Raw genomic sequence first — 25,722 nt, forward strand, 5'->3', positions numbered from 1 at the left:
ATAACAGGGTTAAGATGTTAATTTTGTGATTGACTGGTGCATTATTTGTCATTAAATTTATTGGACTGAATTGTTTGGTCTTCTTTATGTTTCCTTAATTCCATTAGTTTCTCAGCTCCTCTTACCAGCAGTCCCCTCTCACTAACACTCTTTCCATTTTCACAGGTTTTCTCATTTACTGTCAGATTCTCCTGGTTCCTTTTTCATCCCTGTGTCTTTCAATCTCTTCCTGCCATTACACTCTGCCTCAAATTCTATGGGTTTTGCAGATTCTGTTAATTAACTTGTATTTGTACCCTAACCTGCATTCTAGGTTCTCATTCCAAAGTAGATTTTTCTGAGATATGAGTGTTATGAGTAGTGGAAAGTTCCCCTACATTTTGCACTGGTTTTAGCAAAGAAAAAATGTGTGGTGTAGCTGTCTTCCATTTGAAGCAGGAATGCAACATCTTGGCAAGGTGCACTCTGCTTTGATTTGGCTGATGACCTTCACCCTGTATGTGGGTGTGCAACCAAGAACAGATTATTGAAGAGAGCTAAACCCTCAACCTTCAGCTTCAGCTAAACCATAAAGGTTTACTCAGAGAAATACCCTTATTGTAAATAAAAATAAACTGAAAACATTTGACTGGTTTAATGTAAACTAATGTTTATGTATGTTGTTGTTGTTCTGTTTTAACTAGCTCCTCACAATCAACTAGAGACATAAGTATTGAATTAATTATTGTACGTATTAGTTGATATGTTCTACGTCAGTTTTCTTAGCATCCCTCCATTACATACCTGTTTATTCTATGGTGTCAGTGCATGAATGACCTGATCTTCAATAGGTTCCAAAATTATTGAAATCAAACCTTGAGTGCACAAAACTCCACAGATTTCACCATGTCAGCATTTATGGCACTGTGCAAAAGTATTCCTGCCCTTGGAATATTTTCCCATTTTGTCATAAACCACAAACAATGTGTTTTATTGGTATTTTATTTGGTAGACCAACACAACGTAGCACCTGATTGTGATGTGGAAGAAAAGGTTACGTGATTTTCAAAGTTTTTAACCAAGAAACTCTTGAAAGTGTAGTGCACATTTGCTGCTCATTGAAGTGACCTAGTTAAAGAATAAAGACCACGTGTGTATAATTTAACCTTGGTATAAATCCAGCTGTTCTGTGAATGTCTCAGAGGTTTGTTAGAGAACACTTGTGAGCGAACAGCATCATGTGGATCAAGGAACATACCAGACAGATGAAGTTTAGGAGAAGTTTAAAGTAGGGTTAGGGATCATCTTAAAACATCTCACAAAGCACTGATCAATCATCATCTGAAAATGAAAAGAGTATGGCACAAAGAACATACCAAGACATGGCAACGTTTTATTTAAAAGCCATTCACAAAAATGTTTCAGTGTTGCTTAAAATGGAATTAACACAAGTAGCCTTTACAAATGGTATGTCCTAAATTCACAAGCAGGAAATTTGACACGAACGTGCAGGAACTTCTGGAATATGTTTTTTACAGCCTTCTTGTACTAAACATGACACAAACAGATATAAGAAGTAATGGAGTTGACCTTTGCTGTAGTAGTTGATCAACTGAAGTTTGCAGGGGTAGCAGACAGAAACAGAGCAAACTTGCAGTTTTTTCGTTCTTTTTTACCTGAGATTCTTGGTAGGTATTATCATTCCTGTCTATACAAAGGCAACAAGGTCTGATTGAAAGATGAATGAACCATAGCAGTATCATTCTACCTGATAACTGTATTAACATTGCTACTGGCACTTAGGTATTTGCATAAAGCAGGAATTATACTGCAACATGAAGAGCTGATAGGTATAGAGCCACAGTGCAAAGGATAAGGCTGGAGTTTTGTGTTCAGAAACTGGCACGGATTCTGTCCAGGGGATCCTTCTCCCACATCTTAGGATCCCAAGCCTGGAACCAGCCAGTGAAAGTAGGAGGCTCTGCCCCCTGCTTGATGGTGGTGATGGGCAGTCCTTTGCGACCAGACGGATCTGAGTCCACGTAGTCTTTGGCTGTATGACGAGAAGTGAAAAGTAGAAACAGAGAGTTTTATAGCATCTACTCTGCAGACAATAGACATTTAATGTAGGTAACATAAAGGGATAGTTCAGGATTCTGAAGTAAGCTTCTGTTAAAATGATATGAACTGTTAATGTCATACCTGCAGTAGATAACTACTGGGTTTTTCATTTAGTATAAATCCAGTTTAGCTTTTCCTGCAGGCTAAAGCTAATGGCTAGTCCAAGTAGGAACGTTATTTAAGGAAAAACTGCTGACTTTATACACAGGAAAAGTTGGTAGCAGTAGTTACACCACCAACAATCTGCCTGTGTGAAACATGTGCTGAAAACAGAACATGTAAAAGTCAGAGTAATTTTGAGATCTAAAAGTAAAACTGTGTAATAGCAAAAGTATGATTGCAGTTTACGTAAACAATTTTATTGTTTTTTTATTCAATTCAGTTTATTTACATAGTACCAATTTACAACACGTGCCTTACTTTTGTATCAGATTAAAATGACTCGGGAAATCAAGCTAGCCAGCATCAGGATATACTGAGAAGCCTTTGTGCTGACAGTCACACTGATTTTGATTCTTTAGGACAATAGCTGTCTGACAGAAAAAAGTCAAATGCCAAAACAAAATACTTAAAAAGACATTTCACTGAAATAAATATGTACAGTATATGTGCTTAGAGCTGTTTTTGATGGTAAAAATTAACCTTTCTTGCTCATGTTTTGACTTGCGGTTATAGCTCATCCATATCTTAAGCAATTCTGCAAATTAAGAAATTGAGAATACTTTGACTTTACAGGGCTTCCACATAACCCCAGTTATTAAATAAGAAAAGCAGTATGTTTCTGACATAAATATATTTCTTTAGCTGCTAAATCATGCCAAATCATACATAAGTAACTAACTACATATGGTGTTTCTCTTGTTTGTCTGAGTAATGCAATGTTTCAGAAACAGTTCTAGAATCTTTAAACATTCAGGGTTTCCAGCCAAGGAAGGTTTCTATTTTAACAAAAAAAAAAAAAAAAAAAAATTTCAGCACATTTTGGAGCAAACTGATAATTTCATGAATGTGTTTAGATCATGACTTCAGCATGCATTGGAACAGTACACAGACAAGTGTGAAGCACCTGGGTTTGAAGTCAGCTTATCCCTGAAGTATGACTCCATGGTTCTGAACCAAAGAAAGCTGGAATGCATCCTCTGCATTGTGAGAAAAGTCTGTCTCAGGCAGAGGAATTCAAGTATCTTGGTGTGTTGTTCATAAGTGGTGGACAGAGTGAGAGGTAGAGAGGTGGTTTGTGGCTCTGTCTGAAACAAGTGTGGTAAAAAAGGAGAAAAGCCAAAAAAAGGGGAGCTTTTAAATTACTGGTACTTCCTTGTTTCAGCCTTCACCTATGGTCCTAAGATACAGATCATGACCAAGAGAAAGCCATTTCAGATCCCACATCTCCTCAGCATGGGGTGGCTGGGTTCTGCCTTAAAGGTATAGTAAGGGGCTTTGTTGCCTGGGGCCCTTTGATAGTTTTCAAAATGCATCCAACTGGGAGGGAACCCTGGGTCAGAACCAAAAAAAGATGGAGGGGCTATTGCTGCTTTTGATTTCTCTTGGAAGTAAGAGCTCTGAGCTGGAAATGGTGTCATGCCTGAGTGTGGAACATTCCAGATGCAAATCTGAAAATAATGGGATTTGTTACTTGTGGTGGCTAAATGCTATTAGCAATACAAGCTAATAATAATGTATTTCCATTAGTGTTATTTACTTAAAAACAAAAGGCACATGTTCACTAATACCATTTTACTGCAATATGTGCCCCACTGCTTTAAACAGATACAAACTGATGGGCTAATAAATCGTTAATATCAGCCACCTTTACTACATTTAATATGCGAGCTTTCATATTGAATAATAAACCGCGGATTGTTAGGCTAACTCTGTGGGAAACCACAGTTTGGTAACCATGCTAGATGGCTGACTACATGCAGAATTTAGTGAAGGTTGCAGATGTTACAACTATCTGTTCTCTAAATATTTTAGTCTGGTTTAAACAAAATGATTTTACTCGAACTTCCAGCAATGTTAAATGAAAACATGTTAGATGTGTATTGTAACTTTGTGAGAATTCTTTAGAAGCCAAAATTACCTAAACACAATATGTTTCTCATCATTTTCTAATTTTTCAAACCTTAATTTCATCTGAACCAGCTCTAAACCCAGAACACCTAAGAGAAGACAATCCACCCTGCATTTGTTTCTGTTCTTCCAGCTTTAATATAACCAACCTATTTTGGGAGCTCCATTCTTTTCCTCTGCATTAGCCTCGTTACCAACCCAAAGGAAGAGCTGCAGGGATGAAGGAGACACATTTAGTAAAAATCCAGTCTGGTAGTCTACAGCCCAGTTTGATGTTCAAATCAAAACTGTAACGCTGCACAGTCTGCAGAGTTTCAAGTGCTAAAATGACAGTTCAGGTGTGAAAAAAAGCTCATCTTGCCTGATCCCAGGCGTCCAGGATCATGACGTCATCAGTGGCCAGGTCTGACTGCGTGAAGTCTCCTGGTACCTCTTCCACCTGAGCGCCAGTGCAAATGAAAATACACTCTGACAGCATGTACTGTAGGTATGTAGCTTTTTACTAATGCATTATAACCTAATGATAACATACATATATCTATTTAGCATCTATTTAGCATTCTGCTGTTATCACTTCCAACTTACAATAAGTCTTCCGGTTTTGTTGGAGCAACCGAACAGACGAGGGGGTCTATCTGTGCTCTGCAGGCTCTTTGAGGTCTGGTACTCCTTTTTGCCACCCAGTGTAGACCAGAAATCAGCTGGGAAGGAAGAGAACACAACTGCAATTAGCTGAAAGTAGTTTGGTTCATCAGAGTAACTGCCACTATGCTTGTTTGTAGGAATGGGCCGATTCTTCAGTACACCAGTCCTGTAATTTAAAGTCCTAAAGTAGTGAGATGGTTAAAAAAGGCCAGGAGGAACCCTTGACAGTTGTGAGGTTCGCACAACAGCCTACCCCTGCTTGTTTAAACAGAAATGAACAACAGCCTCCTTGCTTTGGAGACAAGATAATTCATCTTTATCAAGTATAATTGAAACCAAACTTGAAACATGTGCCCACTTTTACTTCTAAGCTTTTATTTTTTTGTTTATTTGTTTTTCTGTTCTTTGTCTTCCTTTTATACCTTCATGTTCTTTCAAAATCACATGGTTAAAGTCCCCAGTGACCATTTTTTAAACTAAACCTAACTTTTCAACTTGTCACAAGGCGCTTATGCCAGCTGTGAGTTTGAGACCAACCTGGCTCCTTGCCCTCTGACACATTGTTTGGACTGCCACCCAAAAAGTCCACAACATGCTTTGCTGCCTTCATTTCCTCCTCACTGGCTCCCACTCCTCGCCACACAAACAGGCCTTTCGGGGATTTCAGCACAAACACGTCATTGGTGTTCAGATTGGAAGCCAAGGCCTTGACCTGATGGCACAAGTTAAGAAAACGTAGAACAAACGACACCACCTGTGCACTCACATAAATCCATATTTCTGCAAACTAACTTACCTCCACGGCACGGGTGGCGCCGGAAGAGCTCTGGCGGATGTGGAAGAGACGGGTGCTGCCTGGCTCTGACTGCCCACCTTTACGAGAAGTTCCTCCACTGTGGATGATCATAGGTTTGCCCTGGAAGATGCTCATCAGGTGAGGAGGCTCCTGACCCTGAGACACCCTCACCTGTGGACAAGTGGAACAAAATTATTTCTTAAATCCATAAGAGAGGGAAGCAGCCTCTCCCATTGGGTCATAGGTTTTAGAACTTATTGAAAAGAGATATTAGGTTCACATAAAGTTATTACACAAACACATAAAGGAGTTGTATTTTAGAACAAGGGTTCATTGTCTTTCTGTGTTAGCAATAGTCACCTACAAAGAAAACTAGCAGTCATGGCTTTGCATCAAAATACCCTAACAAGGAGGGAAAGTGTTGCTGAGAATTTTGCAGCTCAAAGAACAGTTTTTGGATCTTCAAAAACTTCAAGATAAGACATTTGGTAGAAGGGTAGAAGCTTCAGGACATTAAAGAGTCTCCAGGAAGTGTCACGACTGAGGAGAGTGCTACATAATTGTGCTGTCAACAGTACAGAGCTTTCTCAAGCCTGCCACAAGGTTGAGGTAAGCATACAATTCAATTCAAAGATACTTTATTGATCCCCGAGGGGAAATTAGAATTCCAGGTGAGGTAATTACTTTTGGGAAAGAAAGACACAAAGAAGCCACTTCTGTCTGTGAACAATATCAATGACCCACTGGAATTTGGCAGGAAGAACACAAATAGACAGTAGAAGACAACTTATTTGGATTGATATTTTCTCACGGTTTGCAACATCTGAAAAATAATTTGTAGAAAAGCCACAACTACTACAAGTTATTTTGTTATGGAAACAGAAAAGCATCCTGATTTAATCCAGGTGTTGGTATGCTTCGCCTCAAAATAAGTGGGCTTCGTCACGATTCTGCTGGAAAACATCCATAAATAAATAATGCGATCAAAACTTCCTCCTCTGGGCGCAGCGCTAGTGTTGTAGGGGGTTAAGCGCACGACCCATATACAGAGGGCTTAGTCCTTGACAGGACTAGGTCTAGAAACTCAAATCTATCAACACTTCTCAAAAATATGAATGCATTTCATTTGATAATAAAATCATCAGAAACATGTAAGAAATCTTAGCTTAAATTTAGAAGCTAGGAAACTATATTTTGTTTATTTTAAACAATTTTCCCATGCCTGTAATTCCCTGTTTATTGACTTGTTGCCAAGGCTGCATGGTAATTAAAGGATTAACCATTACATGGAACTATGCAATATATATGTGCCAAAAACATATGAGCCAAAACATTTAAACTCAGTAGTGTGGGTTGATTTTAGCATGACTTTGGCTTCAGCTTGTTATCACCTACAGAAGTCTCAGAAGTCTAAGCCATGTTGGAGAGAAAACCTTGATGTCCTTCTAGAAGGGCTGCTGTAAAAATATGGTCATGTCAAAGATAAAGAAACACTGCCCTCTGCAGGATATCATGAGTAGTTATTTTGTTTGAGTTATCACCAGGAAATAAAGTTGAATAATTAAACTGAGTCCACATAAAAATGTACTAAGCATTACTAACCATCACTAAAACCATTTAGTTTTCTATTCACCAAGCATTGTACTAAAGCTACTGTGTCAAGTTGTGTCCAAGGAACAGCACAGAAATATCTTTTATGCTCATCATTATCCTTTCTATTGGAAATTTAGGTGTATCAGTAGCAAAGTGAAAGTCAAATAGAGGCATGCAAATACACACAAAGGTAAAAAATATAAAAGCAAAAAATAAGGAGTAAGGCAAAGATTTACAACATAGGTAAAAAATAAAATACAATACAGTTCTAAAAACAGCATACTCAGACTAAATGAAATGTGCCACTGAGTAGGGTGACTTTATAAATGCACAAAATGTGCAAGAAACGTAAAAACAGCAGGGATGCAAACTTATTGTGTTTGTTGGCGGCAGTGATGGCTATAAAGTCAGTTATAGACAGCTGCTGGCAGGAAGGGTCTGTGATAAAACGTCTTTGTGCACCTAGGGTACAGCAGTCTGTCACTGAGGGAGCTCTTCAGTTCTGCAACAGTTCATGCATGAAGTAGGAAACCTTGTCTAATGGTGATGTTATTTTTGCCAGAGTTCTTTTGTCTCCCACCACCTGCACTGAAGATGGCTGATGCCACCACAGAGTCAAGAAAGGTCCAAAGGTTGAAGGTACACCTGCTGCACATCTCAGTCTCCTTAGCAGGTAGTTGGTTGAATAAATTAAAAATAAAACAAATTTCATATTACAATTCCTCTGTGGGTTTTAATGTCTTATTTCTTTAAATGTTAGAATGAAATAACTCAGCATAATCAACACTGCAGCTTAAATAAAATAATAATTTTATCTGACTTATCAAGAACTCGATACCAAATATTTGTGTTTGCTCACATCCCCAAAATGTGTGTGTGTGTTTGTGTGTGTTTGTGTGTGCGTGTCATGTTCCAACCTGAACTGGGGATCCTCCCATTGAGTCATCCAGCTTCACTGTGAGGAATGCTGAAGCTGCCAATTCATCTTGTGTGCACTTCAGCCCCTGCCTGACAGAGGAACACATACAGTCTGAGGAACTCTTCTTCTCTGTGTCTCAAACATCTCTTATTGGTTCTACCCTTTGTTTCCTCACCAGGTGTAGATGATGTGTTGCTCCCTGCTTCCCTGTTTGTAGCTGTAGAGGATGAGGTAACAGTCTCCACCGTAGAAGTGACCATGGGTTGAAGGATCCACGAGTACCTTATCCCCACCCTCGACACGCCAGATCTAAACACCAGAGAATAGTCTTTTCACACAGGTCTGTCACCATGACTCTCTGTGCCAGGTTGTTTTAGAAACACATTCCTACCTGGACCTGGCCTTTGCCATCATCCACCATGCCATGCTGGGCAGCCATGGTTGTGTTTGTGTGCAGAGAGGAGGCATCAAAGGGCACTTGCTCCACTTTGGCAATGCGGCCAATGGTGTAGGCCTTGCTGGGTCCTGTTGTCTCATCCTTGTCCTTCCAGTCACTAAAGAACTGCTTGAACAAGGTGGTTTCGGCTCCTGCAGGAAGGACCTGGATCTGCAAGTGGAAGTTGACTGTTAGCTTTAGATTTGTGAAACTATGTAGAACTTTTTGAGTGCTTAAGCAAGACCTGGACCTTACCTGTGTCTTGTCATTGTATCCCTTGTCTTTGATGAACTGCTGCCCAGCAGACATGGCTGTTTTACGCTCGGAAGCATTGGCCTTCGGACCTGTTCAGGTTAAATAAATGTTAAGTCTATGCATGGAAAACAACCAATTAAAATTAGCTGGGCCATTTCTGATAAGAGGAGTGGTCAAATATCCAACCAGCATTATGGACCGGACTGGTTTGTCTGCAACTTGCTAACGAACATTTTATTAAACAATTAGGGGGATATATACACATTCTTCAGCCTGTATGTATACATTTGAGCCTATATGGATCAGATAATTTTTAAAGTAAATTTGAATTTGTTTTCCCTGTTATTGTTTTACAGGCAGCCCTTAAGGATGTATGTTGCATTAACAGTTCAGATAAAACATTAAGAGTCGAATGAATGAGGCATTCTGGCCAACGCCGGAGCATAATTTTAATAAATGACTGCTACATTATTAGGATATAAACACTTTTGGTACCTTTCCAAACAAAGATGTTCTTGTCCACCCCATTGTCCAGGATGTAGCACTCTTCAGGGGACAACATCGCCTGTTTGAAAGGACTGGACTGAGCCACAACTGTCACCTTCATGGAACCAGAAGCATCTGAGATCTGAAGAGCGAAAACACACCATCCGATTAAATTGAAGCAAATAAAGACGTGTATTCAAATTAACCTGGAACCTTTGATTTATGGTTTTTAAACTGTAGTGGAGTGAAACTTTACAATAAAACAGCTCCAAAGATACACTGGAGAACTCTTTCCCAAATATCCAGATCAAATGTTCTTCTGGTTCCGGAAAAAACTTCGAATAAGGTCAGAGCCACAGATAATTCAAAAGAGCTGTTTTTTTTTTTTACCATGTAGAGGGCACCCTTCTTCCTGTTGGAGGAGTCCACCATGTCATCATCCGGAGTGCTGGGAGCAATGGTGGGTTTGGGTCCAAGAACCTGCACAAACAAGCTGAAGAGTAAATCGCAGTGTTTGTGTCCCAATCAACTCAGACAGGAAACCAACAGCGTGGCAGCAATTTGCTTTGTTGAGGCTGCTGCCCAACAAACCTCTGATCAAAAATAATAAAAAATAAAACAAAATCTAAAACCTCCCCCCTGTAATCAGCTTCATTAGGCCTCTTCCATGGAAAGGAACTGTTTACAATGTCACCCTAGCACAGAACTGGCACAGAGACGAAGAGCATCTTTGCGTCCATTCGTTCCCACGCTGACTAACATTAATTACACAGAAAGATCCTGTCTGAAGCTTAGGTTTGATGTAGTTCATCAAGAAAAAGGGACAAAAAGAGGAATGTGCGCATGTTTCACCTCTAAGATTTCAGAAGGCTCACCCCCCTCCTCGACCATTTGCACCTTGGCTCGGCCATTTCTCTCATTATCTCTGATGTCAATGGCCACCTGGGAGGCCTTGAGCCGCTCAAAACGGTTACACTCACTGCCACACCACTGATACACGTTCTGCAAGAGAAAAGAAAGGAAAAGGACATTTAAACCCTGATCTTTCTGGAAAGACACCTTAGAAAGAGCAATTTGAGGACAGGCTCGTGACCTGTAGCATCATTTCTTGACATAGAGGTCAAAAGATTTTCTAAGTCTAGATTAAGAAGCCGTTGCCCTCTGTCCACTTTCTCATTCATTTATACAGTACCAGACACAGTCACTTGCAAAAGTATTTATTCCCTTATTGGGATTTTATGCGACAGGCAAAGCAGTACATAATTGTGAATGGAAGTAAAATGTTACAGTTTTTAGAGATAGAAAAGTGTATTCAGCCTCCTTAACCTTCATGGACTCTCTCTTTTAGGTGGGATTTTTATTCTATCACTGCCTGTCTGTCTTTGAAACTAAAGAATTGTCACCTTATCTCCTTTGGAAACCTGTTTAGAGATCAGCTGACTACCTCCCACCTGGGTTCTGTTTGTCTTCACTTGCCTCAGTATTTATACTTGTGCTCCTTGTCACAACAGCATGTTTTCCAGCTTTTTCTACCTTTAACATCAATTTCTTGGCCTGCTTTTAAACGTTTACAGGTAAACGTTTAAAAGCAGCTGGCCAGGCTGTATCAGCTCTAACCACTTTGCTTTGTACCTTTGACAATTAGACAATTAGACCCTTTCTCTGTCTGTAAGGTGGCAAACAGACACATTATTAGTTCAGAATTCTTTTCATAAACTCATCTTTTAGACATGACTTGGTTGAGCTCTCTGTGCAAACCGCTAAGCTACTTGACTTTAGTACTGAGCTGCTTGTCAAGATGGCTGCAGCAATGCAGAAATACAGCTTAGGGCTAAGCCATGAAGTCATATCTACAATTTGTTGCATTGTAAAATCATGAAAGTCACCAGTAGAATTAAAATGATATCCATCTTTTTCAGTTTTTAATTCAAATAAATTATTTCCTTATACAGTTTTACTATTAAAAAGCTATAATACATCTGGCTGGACATTTACAGGTTAAAAGGCATCCTACCTTTCCTAGGTCAATGATGAAGCAGTCTCCCTGGTTGAAGCTGGACCAGGACATGTCCACCTCTGTTGCTCTGATGGCCCTACGACCCTTTACGTGAAGCAGGCGCTTTAAGCTCATGTCGTTGGTCACCACGTGCTTGAAACCTGACGCCACACCTCCTTTCTGCAAAAGAAAGTAACAGATGAATGATGGAAAACATTATGAATGATTCAAATATGAATCAGTCCCAGAAACATGTACTTTCGGTGCAAAGAAGCATTTCTTTCATTTTAGATTTGTGGTTTCTGTCACAAGCACAGTACGTCCCACAGACGTGGGAACATAAGTAAAAGATGCGTAAAATGCTTTAAAATCGACCATTTATTACATTAGGATAATCTCACATTGAATAAATATATCCAGTATGAAAAAGAAATCTGTTATTAAAGAAATAAATTGTAAATGAACAAAATTTATGGAGTGCTTTCCTGGACATACCCACCCATTTAGGTAATCAGACAAACAAACACACAATCATGCATAATATGATGATAGGTAGGCAACTTGGGTTTAATTGCCTTGCCCAGAAGTACATCGGCATGCGGCAGGAGGAAGCTGGAATCAAACCAAAAACCTTTGGATTGCAAGACAGCTACTTTTCCTACTGAGCCACAGTTGTGCCACAGTAGCTGTTTTTAACAAAATCACTGATATTGAGAGATGACGACTCCAACAGAGTCACTGATTATTATTAAGAGGTGCCACTCTGTGCTGCCATTCTCTGACAACTTTGGACATTTTTTACCTCCCTTACCTTCCTGCTCACTGTGTAAGTGGGGGCAAGATAAATACATACACACAGATCAGCCATAAGAACTGTTTGTAACTTTGCTGAACTAACATGAGGCACAGAACTGCTGCACAGTGGTGGCAAAGATAGATAAACGTCACAGATAAAAATCTGTTGTAGATAACTAAAACTGTTCGACAAAGTTACAAATATTCTGAAATGAAGAAAAAAATTACACAACATCTGCCTCGGATCAAAAAAACAATCATTGATGTGGGTCAGGATTTTGATACAATGTGCTGGTTTGGGTGAAACAATTAAGTAAAAAAGGGTTGGACAGCATGCAAAACAGCTCCTGGATATGAGCTCCTGGTGCGATGTGCTGGAGAGGATTCTGTGACTTTGATAGCTGAGGCTGATGGAAACTAAAGCTGTCATTTCCACGAGAACAACAATAAAAGTGAACATTTCTCGTTTAGTGGTTTGTTCAGCGATGTGTTCTGTAGCATGAGTCAGCCCCTTAACCAGAGACAGACCATTAAATTCAGAGGAATTCGCTATTTAGACCTCCGAATGGATACCAGATTTTTGCTGTTCTTTGTGCTGCATGGCCTTTAAAGGTTTCCGTGGTAACAGTGAGGCCCCTGTTGTTTTCTAACAACGAAGCTGCCAAACCTGGAAAAGTAGATGAAGTTTGGTTCTGTTTCTTCGCTGCGAAGGTGCATGTGGACCAAAATGTGCAGCGCAGAGTTTCCAACCTCCAGCCAAAGTAGTAAACAAGACGTTGAGCTAATTACATTCAGTTCAACCAAGCTTTGTGTGTATGGCTGTAGTTGTTCTTTTTTGTGTTTGTGTGGAAATGAGAAACACATGACTGGTAAAAGTGGTTTAGCTTCGTGCTTCAGATGTCCTCTTTTGAACTAGTTGGTTGCCTGGGTTAAAGTCGATCACAATTAGACACACCCTAACGGCGAAAAGAGCTCTTAGGGGAATGTGTGGTGTGTTCTCTAAACATATAAATCATAAGCTTAACTTTGTGGCAAAGTTCAGGTGAACATGACAATCATTAAACAGTTTAGGTCAATCGATTATAGCTCCTTCTTCATGCCTTCAGTCATTCTGACCCTCGCAGTGTATGTGAATTTGGTTGTCATTAAACTGGTAAAAGTTTAACTAGAAACAATAAAAATATCAAAACGAGAGTTACTTCATAATTCAGTCATCAACTTGGGGCGGACGTTTCTTTTGGTTTGTAGAAAATAAAAAGCTGTCTACCTGCAATCAGTCACAGTGACTTATTTTCTGTAGCTGTGTGATGCTGGGATTATAGCTGCAGCCGTGGTTTGAACTGAATACTGTAATCAGCATAGTAACATATAATCGAGGCCAACAGGCTGATATTAAACATGCATAAAGCTTAAAATACACCATTGAATCAGCAGATATTAATTAGAAATAAATACTGTTTATCACCTAAAGAGACATTGATGTTGTTTGATGATGTGTGCACAAGTTATTAATTTATTCACACAATACTGCAAGGTGGATCATATTGTGCAAAAAGAATAAAAATAAAAAATAGGTGCCACCAGTCACAGTTTTTCAGATACTATGGTTTCTTGCAGAAGTGCTTATACAACTTGACCTTTATCACATTTTATCACATTACATCCACAAGCTTTAATATACTTTATTAGGATTTTATGTGATCAACCAAAACAAAAAAAGCTCATATTTGTGAAAGAAAATGAAACATGGCTAACATGGGCCCACAAATAAAAATGTGAAAAGTGTGGCATGCATTTGTTTTCAGCCCCCCTGAGTGAATTCTTTGCTGAACCACCTTTTGTTAATTTCAGCTGCAAGTTTTGTCAGGTGTGTTTCTACCAGCTTGGCACATCTAGAGACTGAAATTATTTCCTATTTTTGTTTACACATTAATATTCTTTGATCTAAACCATTTTATTGTAGCTCAGGCTGTATATTTAGGGTTGTTCTCTCTGAAGGTTAAACCTCCACTCCAGTCTCAGGTGTGATGCAACCTCCAACTGGTTTACTTCCAGGATTGATCTGTGTTTAGCTCAATCCATCTTCTATCAATTCTCACCAGCTTCCCTGATCCTGTTGAAGATAAGCATCCCTGCAGCATGATACTGCTACTACCATGTTTCCCCTTGGGGAAAGTGTGTTGAGGATGACATGCAACAGAAACCTTTCTCTGCACATTTTGCATGTGGACCAAAGATGGTCATGTTGGTTTCATATTACCAGTCAGTTTAGGTGAACGCCCATGTCTTGCTAGGTTCGCTGTAGTGTTGTTCTCAATCTTCAGATAAGGGACTGAACACAGCTTTGTAGGATGTCCGTAGTTTTGGATGTCGTTTTAGAACCTAACTCTGCCTTAAACATCTCAACAACTTTTTCCCTGACCTTTCTGCTGTGTTCCTTGGTCTTCATGATGCTGTTGTCCTCTAGTGTTCTCTAACAAACCTCTGAGCTCAGAAACAGAACAGCCAGATTTATGCTAAAACTAAATTAAACACAGGTGACTATAGAATGCAGTTTTGTGCACTGGATTTTATTTAACAACACCACAGTAAATTGGAGTGAAAAAACAAATGTATGCCACACCTGTCAGACTTTTAGATGAGTTTTCTTTTTAAAACAATGCACCCTTCTCACAGTAGTAATATTATTAAATAATGAGATATGTGTCAGACAGAAGAACCACATTGGTCTATCACATAAAACAATAAAATACAGGGACGTTTGTGGTTGTTAGATAACAAAATGAACCAAAGTCAAAGGGGTATGAATATTTTTGCACCATGGTACAGTAGTCTTACCAAAGGGTTATGAAGCTACAGGCTGGTAACAGCTTATTTATTGATTTAAATAAATTCATTTCGAGACCCATCGGTAGTCCTTCTCCATGGCCTCACCGAGCTCTGGGTTTTTGCCTCTGCCACAGCCTGGGTCAGGGCACGCTTGGCCTTACTGTCCCCACCAGCCGCCTCAGGAGTTCCACAAGCCAACCACATCTGATTGGACTTCTTCTTCAGCTTGACAGCGTCCCTTACTGCCGGTGTCCACCACCGGGTTCGGGGATTGCAACAATGACAGGCACCAGAGACCTTACAGCCACAGCAACTACATCGACAGTAGAGGTGGAAAACATCGTCCATTCGGACTCTATGTCTCCAACTTCCCTCGGAATCTGGTCAAAGCTCTCCCAGAGCTGGGAGTTGAATATATCCCTGGCTGAGGGCTCCGCCAGATGATCCCAGCAGACCCTTACTATACACTTGGGTCTCCACCTTCGTCTGCTGCCCGATCCTCTTTGCATCGGTCCCTCATGGTTGCCCCTGCAGGTGGTAGGCCCACTGGGAGATGGGCTCCAGGGTGGGTCTCCGGCTCTGCCGTACCGGCGATGTCATGTGCCTCTAATGGTTCCCATGAAAGCGTCTGAACCGCTCTTTTTTTGACCTGTCACCCAGAGCCTGTTTGCCACCACGTTATGGTGGAGGGGGTTCAAGGAGGGTCATGTTGCAATCCATTTAACATATACTTACTTATACAATAGTTAAAACGTACATGTAAAATTTTGTTCTTCTTTCACAACATCCTTTTAAAAAATGATTTAGATATAACAGAACAAAGTGTTTACAACAAACAAATAAGCAGGTAGCCAGCAAAATACATAACCAGAGAATTGTCCCAAATATTTTGTTTCACACTAAGTCTGATCTTATTAGTTCCACCATCTCTCAAATTTATAATTTTTAAGTCCACAGAAAATGTTAGCTTCTACATAAAATAGAAATCTTGCATCACATGAAACGAGCTTTCCTTATGAGGTGTTTTTACCTTTTAACCATGCCCTAGTAATTCCCCTTTTGAATTCTTGAAATAATCTATTTTGTTCACAAGAAGCATAAAACACTTGGTTTTGGCACAACGTGTGTAGTATAAAAAAGCCATAATGGCACTTTAGGTGTTCCCTTAGCCACAGCTGACACTTGCTTGAGTATCATTGGTTCTAACCTTCCTAGAACTATGTTCATGTTAGCATGTCGCTCATTTATTCTTTCTATGTTTTATAAGGTTCTGATTGTATTCATGTATTCTCACTAAAAAACTGAGCTTCATTGGGGTATTCGCCGTTTTGGAACAGTTTTCAGAGAATTCAGTAGTTTTTAGATGAAAATACAATATTAGATCTCATAACTGCTTTTCTTGACAAAGGAAGGCAGGGACTTTGCCTTTGTATAATGACTCAAAGACACAGGAAGTGTAATGGTTGTGGGTGCTCTTATTAAACCCAAATCAGATCTTCTTCTTAAGCTCAACCCTTCTTTATGAATCCTAACTTGCTACTCAGTTTCCTAAACCTACCACATGGGTTTTGGTTTTCCACATATAACATATAAAGGAAAATAATAATAACTGCAACATGAAACAAGTCTACGGGATAAAATAATGACTTTCTAAAAGGTTACATTTCAACATATTCATGGTAACTCAATTATTTTTAAATTTTATCTTATTCCCTGACAGGAAATATTCCAACTTTCTTTTAAAGGTCAACCATAAAAAAGGTATACCACAATAAGAATAATTATTTTCATTTTAGTAAAAGCTGTTAGCCACAAGTACAAAGGAATAGTGATAATAATGGTAAAAATGGAAAAGATAAATCTGTTTAATGTCATTTTTGAAGTTTTGGTCTTATTTGGACTGCGTCATAAATATATTTTGACCAAATAATCTTGTGCTGTGTCAGACTCCCTCCATATCAGTCTGTGCAGCACCTGTAAAGCTCACCTGGTACTTGATGCCTGACTTAAAGTATCCCAGGAAGATGTTGGATTCGTAGTCCTGCACCTCCCTGAACTGGACTGGCCCACCACCCAGGAAATCGTCCAGCTGTGTAGCAAAGATCGCCGCCGCTCCACTCTCATCCTGCGAGCATTCGTTGCCTGCAGAGAACAAACTGACTGAGTTTCTTTCAGAGCAAACCATTGCACATAGGCTGGTTAGGTCACATTAACTACATAAACACATATCCTGTAATAACACATCTATTGATATTACTCTGTGCTTTTTACATGGCTGATATACCACACAGATGGACGTACATTTTTCTCTTGAATCTTGATCATGGCTGCAGCTCTTCAGACAAGACTCAGAGAGCAGATGGTTCTACCTTTCGAACTTCTACATTTCTACGTTTCTGTGGTTTAAAGGGATTTTCCTGCTAACACATAGTGGGTTCTATTGTGTCCCTGTTCTTGTTTTGCAGCAGAAACGTTTACTGGATATGGGAACTGACTCTGGATTTAAGTTCAGAGAAGTTAAAGCTGACTGCCTGCACTGGGAAAATGAGAAGAAAATATCAGAGATGTGGAGTCAAGTCATGTTACTTAAATTCAAGTCAGACAAATTTAATAACTTCCAGCGCTATCATAGGGATGGAAAGTTGCAAAAAGCTGCACACAGTATCATCCAAACAACAAGTAGGCTTCTATACAGATTCTTAATCACAACAGGGTAGATTATTTCAGCTCATCACTCAAAAGAGGATGTTTCTGCACCTACAGGAGAAACCTCAGATTTTAAAATAAAACTACCTTGCTATTTTACCTTGTTTTAGTGGTTTTGTGTGTAAGCATCGTATGATGCCTGAACATGATACAATGATTACTATATGCACAATACTTGCATCAGCTTTGGAGGAAGTGACATTTAAAGCTGCCACTGCAGACAATCTGCAGCTAACATTAAAAAGCATTGTAATGCATAAAATATGTTTTATTGGGATTTTATCTTTTAGACCAACACAAAATTCTGCATACATGTAAAGTAGAAGTAAAAAAGGACACATGATTTTCGCTATTTTTTGTGTGTGGTATGCCTTTTTATTCAGTCCCCCTGAGCCCGTACTCTGCAGAACCACCTTTTGTTGCTGTTACAATTTTGCTCATTCTTCTTCGGTAAATTGTCTCAAACACTTTCACATTTATAGGGAGCCTTTGTGAAAAGTCTTAGGTCTTGCCACAGATTCTCAAATGCATTTAGGTCAGGACTTTGACTGGGCCATTCTGACACATGAATATGCTTTGATCTAAACCATTCCATTGCAGCCCTGGCTGTATGCTTAGGGCCATTCTTAAAGTTTTATGTACAGTATGTGTGGTAATCTTACCCAGCCACATGTGAATGTTGTAGGATGGTGCTGGGGTGGTGAAGAGCAGCAGGTAGGCATCCCCGGTGTAGAAGCTGCCATGCAGGGCTTTGGGAACAGGCTTGAGGTCCAGGTTCTCAATACGCCACACCTGCAGCCCCGGGCCTTTCCCTGCGTTTTGAAACTCCTTGTGGGAAACCATGGCGGCTCTGAGGGGAAGAAGGGAAATTATGGAGATGTGGGTGAGACAAAGGCGCAGGTTTAAACTGATTTGGCTCTGCAAGAACTTGCAACACATAGATACTTGTGAACATAATGACAGGATAGATGGTAGATATACGCGAGAGTTGGAAAACACAGAAACTTTACAACCACAAAGTTACAAGTTGTTTTTTTTTTTTTAGCATCAACATCATGATGTGTTTCCTGAGCAGCGCTCATAGTGTATCTTGGTAAGAAAAGAGAGAGCGGAACCTGCTGTGGCAATGAGTTCTTAACTTGAGATCTCTTGCCTTATTTAAATATTTGGTGCATTTACAAAACGAGAGACCCTAGTCATCCGCTGCTTTAAAGCTTTTAGATACATCAAGAGCATAAGCCAATGAGCAGAAATGCAATTTTGGCAATTTCTGAAAAATATCACCTCTTTTATTCCTCTATATCTTTTGTTATGTTTCTGTTTTTATAATGGATGTGGCCTGAACCTGATATGCTCTGTTGCTCCATTGATTCCATAAACTCAGTTTTGCAAGAGGAGGAATATCTCATTTTCCCCTCTCTGCACTGACACTGTATGGCAACCAGACCCACCACACTGAGATGCCAGGAGAGGTCAAATAAATAAAAAAAAACATTTAATTACAATTTTGAGACTCACAATTTTGTTTATTTAACTGAACTTTACTTTACTAATTTCAGAAATAATGTAATAAAGCAATATTCTTTTATGTATGTTACTGTTTCATCTCTTATATTTCAATAAACTGACATTATTTCAATCCAAGAGACAGCCCAGAAAAACAGATTGGGGTGATCCATTCAGTACTTCATGGTAACATAGGCAAAAGCATCATTGTAACTTGTGTGGTGTTGGCATGTCTGTATGGAAAATAAGAAAATCAGCTTTAGTTTTGAAATCAGCCATGACAAATCAATTTTTTGTGTTGACCATGAAGAGGGAGACGTGTGCTTTAATCGTTTTCTGAACACAGCTTGGAAGTGAAAATACATATATTGTATTTTGGTTGCCCTACAGCTGGAAGCAATGGCGCCATTAGGCCTACACCGTGCTCACTTTTGAGGATATTGTGGCTTTTTGGGGAAAACACATGACAGTGACATTTGTGTGACAATACTTGTATGAGTCATATGTGATGGTAAGGAATTGTACTGAATGGTCATTTACTACTGAGGTGAGTTAGTTTAGACAAGCTTTTAAGGCATAGATTGGAGAAGTTGTTGGTTGGCCAAATAAAGCTTGTCTTAGCAAATGCTGCTGCCTGTTTGCCTGAATCATTCAGATAATATCATCAATTTATGTAAAAACATAAAGATTTGGTGCTTGAATATAAATGTAAAATTATAAGGTAGGAGTTTGGTGAAATAAAGGGTGTAAATAGGTGGTTGAAAATAAGGATCCCTAAAAATCAACTAATATGAGCAAGCTTTTTGATATGCTTACTGGTAGAAACAGTTAAATACCCGATCATACACAGATGATAGGCATATATGTTGTGTCCTGCAAATGTTCAGTATCTAAGGTGCACAGACTGTACAATGGCCCCAGTGAACCAAAAATGTGACCCTTATCAAATTCCACCAAGGGTTGGTAATGCTGTCTAACATATATATGAGGCATCCTCTGTGTCTGGGGCTGATTGTATGATGCTCCAGTTAGTGCCTGTATCACTGCTTCACTTTTAAAGTCGCCATTTGTTATCTGGTAGCTCCAACAAGACAATGACCCCAGAAACACACCAAACCTGCTTTTGGAATGAATAAAACAGACCAACATTAAGCTTTTAGAATGCCCTGACCTAATTAAAATTCAAAATGTATAGACCTTGTTTAAAAGCTGGGTCTGTGCCAGCAAATCAAACCAAGTTTCCAACCAGAATTCTCGCCAGGACCTTGTTAAAAGCTACAAATAGTATGTGTATTTCTGGAACTTATCAACAGACGTTTATCCAACTATAAGTCAGCATGTCTGGATAAAACTGGGCCTGTATGTATAATTCTGACTCTCATCTGATTAGACAGAAGATGAATTAATTTCAAACTTGTGCACCTCTTGCTATGGGAATTCTTTAAAGTTATTTTTTGGAAAGTAATTCCACCCTATAAAAACAAAACAAAACAGCTGCATCACTAAAGGCTCCAAAAGTATTATGATATTCATACTGATGATGAGTGTGTGTAAACGTCTGACCTGCACTGTTTGCCCTCTGGTGAATGCTCCGAAGCTGCCAGCACCTTACTAATTAAATCTTTACATAGGCATCACTGGTGTGCATGGTTGCCACATCACATCCATAGAAACCTTTCCTTCTTGGTGCCTAACTTGGTGTTTAATTATTTTTTAATATAGACTAAAATAGTATTCTATACTGGAGGTGTAATTAAATAAAAGTATAAAGGTATAAAGAGCGTTTTTTATAATATACATTGAAAATCCATATAAACCCACATCACTGCCTCTATGCTGCTATCAGCAGATATCTAATTGGTATCTCTGCTAAAATAAACAGTCAGGGCGATGTGAATGGACAACATTTTAAAGTCACAGCACATTCTAAGTAGTTGCTACGTTAACTTTCGGGGCCGGATCAAGGCTGAATTCTGTGGTATTGATTTCTGGGACCACTTTTCTACCACACAACCACATCTCACAGAATGCTGCGTATTTAAGATAACAACGAGCCAACAATAAATTTCATGAGCTTCCTGGTTTGACAATAAAATTAGATATTAGTTCAGGGGGGTCCTGGGGATCTTGTCTGCCACCTTGCACTATGGGGTGTGGGGTTGGGATTGGTGGGGGGAGCTGGTGGTGGTGGAGCTGTGGTGTTGGATTGTGGCTCTGATGATTTGGGGGGGGGGGTCTCTAAGTGCCGATATACAAGAATGTGAATGTGGATTTAGGCCTAATGTGTGGTGTGTTTCTGTGAGTGTAGGTATGCATGTGTGCAGTTACATGTACATATGTGGAGGTACATGTTTGTCTGTATGTGTACATGTGTATATGTATGTATGTGTGTATATATATATATATATATGTATGTGTGTATGTGTATGTATGCGTGTGGGTATTTATGCATGTGTATATATGCATGTATGTATGTGTATGTGTATGTATGTATATATGTGTAGATATATATATATGTATGTGTGTATGTGTATGTATGCGTGTGGGTATTTATGCATGTGCATATATGCATGTATGTATGTGTATGTGTATGTATGTATATATGTGTAGATATATATATGTGTATATGTGTGTATATGTATATATATAGATAATTGTGTATATATATTTATTTATTAGTTTTTGGTTTGTGAATTCTGGATCAAAAACATAGATGTTAATTAGGAAGGTTACTCAGTTAATTTAAGTGCAATTAGAGGGAGAAGGGGTATTAAAAATAAGTTTTACTTCTTCATACCCCTTTTCAGACAATTTATATTAATTAATAATCAATGTCAGATCTCAAGTTAAATATACTGACAAGTTTGCTTGTTGGAATATGTTTATTTTATGTTTATTTTACTGGTTGCTATTTGTGTTTAAGTTAATTTAATTTATTTGGAACTGGAAATTTAATTTAATGTTTACCAAACACTTTTTTGTATGGTATTTGGATATTTGTTCGTTTGTTATAAGCATTTCTGAAATTGATTTATTTACCGAAATCATTGTCTGAAATAAAAAAAAAAAAAAAAAAAAGATATTACATATTGTATAATTATTGTTGTAGTAATTAGTCTGAAAGCTTTAAACACATTGTTGGGACTGGGATATTCCACAGTCAGTGCTGCGTTTTAATGGAAACTCAGTGGAGCAAAGAAGTAAAATAGTCAATAAATCGTTAGCATTTCTTACAAAATTTTACAATCCTGACATTGTTTTGTTTTAATTTTTGTGTATTTTGAACATATCCTTACTGCTTACGTTGTTCTTCAACTACTGTGTTCCTCAGTTCATTTCTTTATGCTTAATATTAGGTGTTTTCCTTAGTTTAATAAAATTATGTGAAGAAACATCAACCTTTTAATATGTATTTTATTCACTATTCAATAATCAATACATTCTTTTCTGAGGCCCTCTAGCGCCCCATGGCGACCACCTACGGGGCCGCGGCCCCCCACTTTGAAAACCACTGGCCTTTTCGCCTGACCGGCTCTGTTAAGCATAAATAAGTCTGAGACTCTTACTGAATGCAAACGGAAAAGTGAGTGTCAGCACTGTCAAACACGGAAGATTACATTGACTGTCATTTCCATGATTACACAAGAGCCAGATTACACATTTGTGGCTGCAGGATTACTATGGGAGCCTGTCACCATATTTACTTCCCTTTTCGCATCCACAGGGTTGTATTATTTGCACCATGTTGAACAAGAAAACCTGTTCTCAGTAGCAAATACACAAATGTACCCACCTTTAAAACTGTTATTACAGAGGAGTTTGCGCAGCTGAGTGTCAGCTCAGCTGGCTCAAGTTTCATGGGAAAGTGGAGTTCTTGTAAGAGCTCTCCTGATCGGTAAGTGCAACCATCATGGAGTCTCCACACTCCAGAAGATTAATGCACATTAACAGATGCACTAGGAGTAACACTGATGGAGTAACACTGATGGATCATAGTAATGAGAACCCGACTGCGGGGGAGGAGCTTTCAGATTTTCCTTTTAATGTATTGCTTCCACAGCAATTAACACTTAATTAATTATTTTAACATGAAATGTGCATTTATTTAGAACAAAAGAAAAACAACAGATTCAAGCTTCCGATGTTTTTTCTTTTTTTTTTCTTCTCTTTTGAGTATTGCATAACATTCACGGCACAACTTTCCGCACTTTAACTGTTGCCTTTTTGCGCTCTTATTTCCTTTTACGCTGTTTAGTAACATTACACATAATTTTAAGAGATGCATTAACAGATCCCCAATCTTCTCTTTACATCATCGGTTTATCCTCCTCCCTCCCTCCTTTCCTTCTGCGGTCGTCCCAACAAACTCAAGATTTTTCCCACAGCTGGAAAATCTCGTTAAGCTCCCCAATAATCCTACGAGTCCCACACAACCAAGTCCTTACGAGCTTCATATGATCAGAAGACAAGTCAGAATTATAAAAGTAATTACCAGACACAGCGTGCGTTAAAACTGAACCGAATGTCACTTCGTGTGCAGTAAAAGCATGCATAAAAACAATCAAACACTGGACTCACTCACAGTTTTTAGGATAAATCACACAGCAGAGACAGACAGAGGCGCGGAATGCTACTTGAAGTTGGAAGTGTGGGAGTGGGGCGTCTGCGAATCGTCTTTGTGTTTTATTGTGGAGTTAAAAAAGAGGAGGAGGAGGAGGAGGAGGAGGAGAACGCGTGTCAGAGAGGGAGAAAGGCGCACTGATTGGGCCAAAAGAGCAGCAGAAGTAAAGATGGTCTTGTCACTCAGATTGAGGAACTTCAACTGCGCAGCACAGCACTGCTCTGCAGATTTCATTCAATTTGTGCGAATCGGACGCTGTATGGAGTGTTGATGAGGGCAGGAACAATCAGCCATAACATAATGATCACCAAAAGTAAAAATTAAAAAAAACTGCACATCGGGTTATTAGCGGTCTGCCTTCTTGTATGATAAACTCAAAACAGAAGGTCTTTTTTTTTTTTTTATCAGACATTCAGAATACTCTGCCAGCAATCTGAGGTGTGTCCAACTGGCATTGTTCTCTTTGGGGATCACCTAATATGCTTTAGTGTGCCCTAACATACTCCTTAAAGCTTTTCAGTTTGTTACAACCCCAAAAATCTATATGTGCTATTGGGATTTTATCTAATAGACCAACGCAAGGCTTCTCGATGGAACAGCTGTTTTGCTGCCAGGTCCTTGCAATAGAAGGAGAGAGGGACATGTAAATTTCTTTCTGCATGGCGTTTGCATGCAACCCAGCCAACTTAAGTTCTCCCCGGGCATACATGGCTTCCCTCCAGGTACTTCAGCTTCTTCCCACAGTCTAAATCATGAATTAACCATGATTGTTCCAAATTGCCCTTAGGTCTGGGAGTGTATGGTTGTTTTGCTGTGTCGCCCTGTGAGTGACTGGCACTGACTGATGGAAACATGGGCACCTGCATGGATAGAGCCCAAAACAAGGTAACACATAAGTGTAATGTGATAAGAAATATGGTCTAGATATTTTGTTTTGGTTTTTATTAACAGCTAAAATCTGACAATTGTGTTGTGCATTTATATTCATCCCCCTGAGTCAATAGAGAGAGTCTGTGAACATCAGTTTTTCATTCTTGGCTGGACTTTGACTGGGACATTCTAACATATGTGTATGCTTTGATCTAAACTGTCCTATGGTAACTTTGGGTGTGTTTTTAGGGTTGTTGTCCTGCTGGAAGGTGAACCCTCCTGACAGTCTTATGTCTTTTTCAACCCCTAACAGTTTTTCTTCCTGTATTTAGTCACATCTATCTTCCCATCTCCTCTGCCCCTGCTGAAGTAAAGCATCCCACAGTATGATGGTGCCATCACCCTGTTTCATTGTGGTGATAGTGTTATTTTTCCACCACACATAGCATGGACCAGAGCACGTTCTTCCATGTGTTTGATGTGTCCCTTACCTGGCCTTCTTACCACTTTTCGGTGGATCTATTTGAGCTGCGGATCTCTGCAGCTTCTCCTGTTACCATGGGCCTCTTAACTGTTTCTCTGATTAATGTTCCCCTTGACCGGCTTGTCAGTTAAGGTGGATGACCATGTCTTGGTAGGTTTGTAGTTTTGTCGCGCTCTTTTTACTTTAGGATAACATATTGAACAGAAGTTTGTGTAATACTCAAAGCTTCGGATATTGCTGTATAACCCAAACTTCTTTGAAAATAAGGCCACAACAGTTTTCCTGATCTGTACGCTGTGTGTTCTTGGTTTTTATTATGCTGTTTGTTCTCTAACAGCTGCATTTATACTGAGGTTGAATTACACACAGGTGGATGTACTAATTAAGTGACTTCTGAATGCAGATGATTGCACCGGGTTTTACTTATAGGCATCAGTCTAAAGCACACCGAATACAACTGCACACAAAGCTTTTCAAATTTTTAGTTGTGAACAATTTTTAAAGCCATGTATCATTTTTCTTACACTTCAGAGTTTTGGTCTATCTCATAAAATTATAACCAAATACATTGAGGTTTGTGGCTGTAGATAAATTCTGAAAGAGCTCGGGCCTAAG

The 25,722-nt window shown here is 39.2% G+C and overlaps 1 protein-coding gene across 1 annotated transcript; it reads right to left on the reverse strand.

The window, feature by feature from the left end:
- Positions 1-1,352: 1,352 nt before the first annotated feature.
- Positions 1,353-23,837, reverse strand: scinlb (scinderin like b). The gene is made up of 17 exons (XM_047369103.1): positions 23,715-23,837; positions 18,289-18,476; positions 16,908-17,062; positions 11,315-11,476; positions 10,153-10,302; positions 9,691-9,780; positions 9,310-9,442; positions 8,815-8,903; positions 8,515-8,730; positions 8,299-8,432; positions 8,122-8,212; positions 5,612-5,782; positions 5,353-5,527; positions 4,756-4,871; positions 4,532-4,609; positions 4,320-4,380; positions 1,353-2,032 (listed from the first exon to the last, which is right to left on the reverse strand). Exons 2-17 carry the CDS (start codon positions 18,467-18,469, stop codon positions 1,872-1,874), a joined length of 2,163 nt encoding a protein of 720 aa, XP_047225059.1. The 5' UTR covers positions 18,470-18,476; positions 23,715-23,837; the 3' UTR covers positions 1,353-1,871.
- Positions 23,838-25,722: the final 1,885 nt, after the last annotated feature.

This window comes from Girardinichthys multiradiatus, chromosome 6, assembly GCF_021462225.1.
Source record: "Girardinichthys multiradiatus isolate DD_20200921_A chromosome 6, DD_fGirMul_XY1, whole genome shotgun sequence".
In the NCBI taxonomy this organism is placed as follows: Eukaryota; Metazoa; Chordata; class Actinopteri; order Cyprinodontiformes; family Goodeidae; genus Girardinichthys; species Girardinichthys multiradiatus.

What these genes read in the sequence shown, in the direction of transcription:
- scinlb (XM_047369103.1), bottom strand. Translation starts at nt 18,469, where the DNA reads ATGGTTTCCCACAAGGAGTTTCAAAACGCAGGGAAAGGCCCGGGGCTG. An exon ending in GAACATCTTTGTTTGGAAAG is followed by an intron (nt 8,904 to 9,309) that starts GTACCAAAAGTG and finishes TAACCTGAACAG; the next exon opens with GTCCGAAGGCCAATGCTTCC. An exon ending in ACAAAACCGGAAGACTTATT is followed by an intron (nt 4,610 to 4,755) that starts GTAAGTTGGAAG and finishes ACTGGCGCTCAG; the next exon opens with GTGGAAGAGGTACCAGGAGA.